This window comes from Magnolia sinica, chromosome 7 (assembly GCF_029962835.1).
Source record: "Magnolia sinica isolate HGM2019 chromosome 7, MsV1, whole genome shotgun sequence".
In the NCBI taxonomy this organism is placed as follows: domain Eukaryota; kingdom Viridiplantae; phylum Streptophyta; class Magnoliopsida; order Magnoliales; family Magnoliaceae; genus Magnolia; species Magnolia sinica.
The window spans coordinates 83025835-83031914 of record NC_080579.1 but is presented as its reverse complement, the minus strand read 5'-3'; the positions used below and the strand labels follow the sequence as shown (position 1 = coordinate 83031914).

At 42.2% G+C, this 6080-nt stretch overlaps 1 protein-coding gene across 1 annotated transcript; it reads left to right on the top strand.

The window, feature by feature from the left end:
• On the top strand, positions 1-600 carry LOC131250687 (probable calcium-binding protein CML25). Its single transcript, XM_058250969.1, has one exon. The coding sequence runs from the start codon at positions 1-3 to the stop codon at positions 598-600; it is 600 nt and encodes a 199-aa protein (XP_058106952.1).
• Positions 601-6080: the final 5480 nt, after the last annotated feature.

The window sequence follows — 6080 nt, the reverse complement described above, 5'->3', positions numbered from 1 at the left end:
ATGGATATTGTATCTTTCTTCACGAAATGGCTCAAAAAGTCCAAACCCGATCCAATGTCTCCCTTTCAGAGCCCCAAAAAAATGACCAAAGATCCAACATCCAAGGACCCGATCCCCACCCACCCGGGATTGGAAAGAAGCCAGTTCCATGAGCTCCACCACGTATTCCGTGAGTTCGATGCCAATGGCGATGGAAAGATATCGTCAACAGATCTTGGCTCGATCATGGCTAGATTGGGCCACCCAACATCTGATGACGAACTGAGGTCGATGATCAGGGAGGCCGATTTGGACGGAGATGGTTTAATAGATTTCAACGAGTTTGTCGATATGCATGTCAGTGGCACTGATAGGACGACGGTCTTGGAGGATTTGCGACAGGCATTCTTGGTTTATGACGTGGACCGAAATGGGCTCATATCTCCAGAGGAATTGGGCAATATTTTGAAGAGCATCGGTCACAATAGCAGCATAGATGAATGCAAGAAAATGATTTCTATGGTGGATCACAACGGAGACGGGTATGTTGATTTCCAAGAATTTAAGATGATGATGATGAAATCTCTGCCGTCCAAGTTGCAGAGGGAGATCGAAGGGTGACCACTCATTATTCTCTCTCTCTCTCTCTCTCTCTCTCTCTCTCTCTCTCTCTTGGTGGTTGAATTGGGATTTTGAGAAACTGCATTTAGTTTGATTATTATTATTATTTTTTGCGTTTTTGATCAGACGAAAAGATTAGTTTAGATGTTCTTTTCTGTATTGGGTTTTGGGTACTAGGGACCATATTTCTTGCGGGTCCCACTGTAGACTGGTGGTGGTCCATTTGAGTGGATGATATAACGGTTTGATCGATTTTTAATCTGAGATCTGTTGAGGCTGCCAGCCAAATGGTAAGGATTGTTCTATTGGTGCAGTTTGAGGTTAGGCCAACCAGCTTAACGATTCTGATAACATTTTGGTTAACACATGTGTGGTTGAGATAGCGTGGGGTACCAGTTCGCGTGGTCCAGCGAAACCTTGATTAAGATGTGTTGTTAAATGGGCCATTTGTATCGTATCCTTTCACATCGCATGTACTCTGCACGCATCTGTTCGATGCTGACCATGTAACCTCCAAGGAGAGGTATATACCAAATTCAACAGGCAAATTGCAAATTGTTTGGTTGGTTATTGATCAGTTCTTTCTTTTCAATATATGTATGGGAATGGTTCTGTGCGGTCGACCTCATAGGAACTTCCCATGAGATCGAGCTGTGTGGGCCCCACCGTGATGCGTGTCGAACATCAACACCATGCATTTGATGGGTCCACTTTAAATTATGGGATATCTGAAAAATCAGCCATATAAGGAACTCAGGTGGGCCATACCATCTTAAATCATATGAAGATATGCCTAAAACATATAAAAGCACTTGGTGGGGCCCACCTGAAATTTGGATGCATCTGAAACTTGGTCTGACCCCTCATCCAAGTGGGACACATATAATGGGTGGGCTGGATTTGTGAATTAACCACATCTCGGTAGGCCCAACAAATGATTATTAATGTTTTAATGGGAGGGTAACCCCTCTTAACTTTTGTATGTGGTATGGCCCAAACAAGCCATGGATTGACTTGATTTTTAAGCCCGAGGCCCACCATGGAATGGTGCATCTGACTAATGGGGTAGATGTTCCACATGCATCACAGTGGGCCCACATAGCTCGACCTCATGGGAAGTTCCCATGAGGTGGACCACATAGAACCCTTTCCCATGTGTGTGTGTGTGTGTGTCTATATATATATATATATATATATATATGGGAAAAAGGCTCTATGCGGTCGAGCTCATGAGAAATTCCCATCAGGTCGAGCTGTGTGGACCCCACCGTGATGCGTGTCGACCATCAACACTGTGCATTTGATGGGTCCCCTCTAAATTATGGGATATCCCAAAAATCAGCTATATACGGAACTCTTGTGGGCCATACCATCTAAAATCATGTGAAGACACACCTAAAACATATTAAAACCCTTGTTGGGGCCCACCTAAAATTTGGATATATCTAAAACTTGGTCTGACCCCTCATCCAAGTGAGACACATAATGAATGGGCTGGATTTGTGAACCACATCTCAGTGGGCCCAACAAATGATTATGAATGTTTTAATGGAGGGTAACCTTTCTCAACTTTTATGTGGTGTGGCCCACACAAGTCACAAGGCCCACCATGGAATGGTGCACCTGACTGACTGGTAGATGGTCAACATGCATCACGATGGGGCCCACACAGTTCGACCTCATGGGACCTTTTCCATATATAATATGATTATGAAGTTCCCATGAACTCGACCGCATAGAACCTTTTCCATATATATATATATATATATATATATATATATATATATATATATATATATATATATATATATATGGAAAAGGGAGAAAGAGAGTCATGCTCTCTTGCGCACCTATGCATGTGCACACCTTTACACATGTGTCATGGGTGTCTAATCCGAACGGTCCATGTGATGCAGAATCTCATGAAACCCCAAGGGGCAAATTTTCACCTGAACCAAAATTCTAGTGGGCCATAGCAAAGATAAATAAAAAGCAAGGGAGGAAAGTGTTTTCATTTTTTATGGCCCACCAAAGTTTTGGATCAAAGTAAAACATTGGGCTTGGGGGTTTCATAAGGTGCTGCTTCACGTCGACCGTTCAAATTTTGGAGTCACATCATGTATGAGGAGTTCTCAAAACTCGTGCAAATTGGTGTGTAGCTCAGCATTCATGTGTGTGTGTGGGAAATGGTTCCATGCATTCGACCTTATGGGAACTTCCTATGAGGTCGAGCTGTGTGGGTGCCAGATGCACCATTCCATGGTGGGCCTCGTGCTTAAAAATCAAGTCAATCAATGACTTGTGTGGGCCACACCACATACAAAAGTCGAGAGGGGTTACCCTCCCATTAAAACATTCATAATCATTTGTTGGGCCCACCGAGATGTTGTTCACAAATCCATCCCATCCATTATGTGTGTCCCACTTGGATGAGGGGTTAGCAAGTTTCAGACGCATTTAAATTTCAGGTGGGCCCCACCAAGAGCTTTTATATGTTTTAGGCATGTCTTCATATGATTTTAGATGGTATGGCCCACCTGAGTTTCGTATATGGCTGATTTTTGGGATATCCCTTAATTTAAAGGGGACCTATCAAATGCACAGTGTTGATGTTCGACACACATCATGGTGGGACCCACACAGCTCGAAACAAAACTATGGTGGGCCATGGAAAAAGGAATCAATTTCCTCCCTTGATTTGCATTTCTCTTTGTTATGGCCCACTAGAGTTTTAGATCATGATGAAATTTGGGCCCATAGAGTTTCAAGGGGTGCCACATCACGTGGACCATTCAGATTTTGTGCCCATGACACGTGTAGTGCTCAGGTAGGAAGGTGTGCAGGTGACCATTTTCCTTTATATATATATATAGGAAATGGTTCTATGTGGTGGAGCTCATGGGAACTTCCCATGAGGTCAGGCTGTGTGGACCCCACCATTATGCGTGTCAAACATCTACCCCCTAGTCAAATGCATCATTTCATGGTGGGCCTAGGGCTTAAAAATCAAGTCAATCAATGACTTTTGTGGGCCACACCACGTACAAAAGTTGAGAGGGGTTAAACCCCCCCCCCCCCGTTAAAACATTCATAATCATTTTTTGGGCCCACTGAAGTGTGGTTCACAAATCCAGCCCATCCATTATGTGTTTCCGACTTAGATGAGGGGTTATACCAAGTTTCGGATGCATCCAAATTTTAGGTAGCCCCACCAAGTGCTTTTATATATTTTAGGCATGTCTTTACATAATTTTAGATGGTATGGCCCACTTGAGTTCCGTATATAGCTGATTTTTGGGTTATCCTATAATTTAAAGGGGACGCATAAAATGCACGGTGTTGATGTTCGACACGCATCATGGTGGGGCCCACATAACTCGACCTCATGGGAAGTGTGTGTGCGTATGTATATATCATTTTTTATATCATATATATGGGAAATGGTACTATGAGGTCCCATGAGGTCGAGCTGTGTGGGCCCCATCGTGATGCGTGTTGAACATCAACACCGTGCATTTGATGGGTCCCCTTTAGGTCATGGGATATGCCAAAAATCCGTTGTATACGGAACTCGGGTGGGCCATTCCATCTAAACCCATGTGAAGACATGCCTAAAATATATAAAATCACTTGATGGGGTCCACTTGAGTTTTGGGTGCGGCTGGAACTTGGTCTGACCCCTCATCCAAGTGGGACACACGCAATGGATGGTCTGGATTTGTGAACCATATCTTGGTGGGCCCAAGAAATGATTATGAATGTTTTAATGGGAGAATAACCCCTCTCAATTGTTGTATTTGGTGTGGCCCAACCAAACCATGGATTGACTTGTTTTTTAAGGCCGTGGCTCACCATGGAATGGTGCATCTGACTGATGGGGTAGATGTTGACACACATCGTGGTGGGGCCCACACAGCTCGACCTCATGAGAAGTTCCCATGAGGTCTAGGTCGACCTCATTGTACCATTTTCCATATATACAACAGCTATAATCATGCAGAAACTGTTGTATTAAACAGCAAGCATGCAACGGTTATGACATGCAGCCGCTGGCTGCACGCAACGGTAAAAAAACGGTTATAAATAGCTAGTTTTCCAACAGTCATAAACAACCAAAAATGGTTAGTTTCCAACCGTCAGAAACAATCATCATGAGCCATAACGCCCAACCTCATGTGCAAATATAAGCATGGCTTGCTAGGATTATTTCAACAGCAGTAAAAGTAAACATGTCTCCTCTTCTCTCGTGCTCTAAGTACATCTCCTTGGTGGTTCAGCACATAACTCAGTAAGTCAACTCAGCATACGACTCAGTGAGTTAACTCAGCATATCCAACTCAAATCTGTCGGATAAACTACCTTGAATGAGTTCCCACAGGGGTTTCTTCGTGATTGCTGCATGCAGAACCTATTAGGCTTGACATATTCTGGAAGAGGTTTGCCACGTAGTCTATTAGTAATCATAAATAAAAGGGGGCAAATAATCCTTTAAGGACATCCGATCTAATACATGCTGCAGCCTGGTTGTTATCAATTGTCATTTTATCGACTTTTTCAATTTCCAAATTATAAAATATTTCAACACAATGTGTTGCAGTAGATGTAGGGCTAAACCCTAATAGGGTTTAAAGGTCCGGAGAGTGCAACATTTAATAGTCATATTTTTTTAGTTATAAAATATTCACAACTTCATTTAAAATCGTTTCTCATGTATATTTCATATTCAAAGTTTTAGGAAAACAATTTGCAAACTAAAAATATTTAAAAGCAAGTCATGTTGTACCTTTTGAGAGAAGGGAACGGCCCGACAGACGGGATGGTTGTGTGGGAAGTGAGCTCCAAAACTTCACCTCTGGTTCAGGGTTCGATTTTTCTAAATAAAAGTAGCACCACACCAAAATCGTCACTTAGGAACGGTTTTAAATGCTTCAGGAACGGTTTTAAACCGTTCCTAAATGAGGCATCGCAAAAAATCAGGAACGGTCCAGAACCATTTTGGGTACCGTTTAAAATTTTAGATACAGAATTTTAGGAACGGTTTTAAACCGTTCTAGTGCCAATGGTCACATTTTATGACAGAATTTTAGGAACAATTTAAAACCCTGATAAACACGAAATTTAGGGTCAATGGAAATAAATTAACAGAAGTTTACTGCATTCCATTAAACTAGAGATTAATCCAATCATGAGCTCCCAGAGCTTCTTATAGGCCATATGTGATGCCGGAATACAAGCCAGTAGCCAGTCTTGCACCCAATCCCTAGTTAGAAAACCACAAGAAATTCATAAAGAATCTAATAGCTTCCTAACCCAAGCACAATTGAAAACATGCCGAGTCAACTCAAATTTGTTAAATACCTATATGAAATCTTGTATAAACCACTGAATCAAGGATACCAAAATCACCAAGTCTTTGCTGGGCATGTAAAGAAGCCAGCACATGGAAAAGAATCACAAACAAGTAAAATTTGCTTCCCATC

What these genes read in the sequence shown, in the direction of transcription:
- LOC131250687 (XM_058250969.1), top strand. Translation starts at nt 1, where the DNA reads ATGGATATTGTATCTTTCTTCACGAAATGGCTCAAAAAGTCCAAACCC.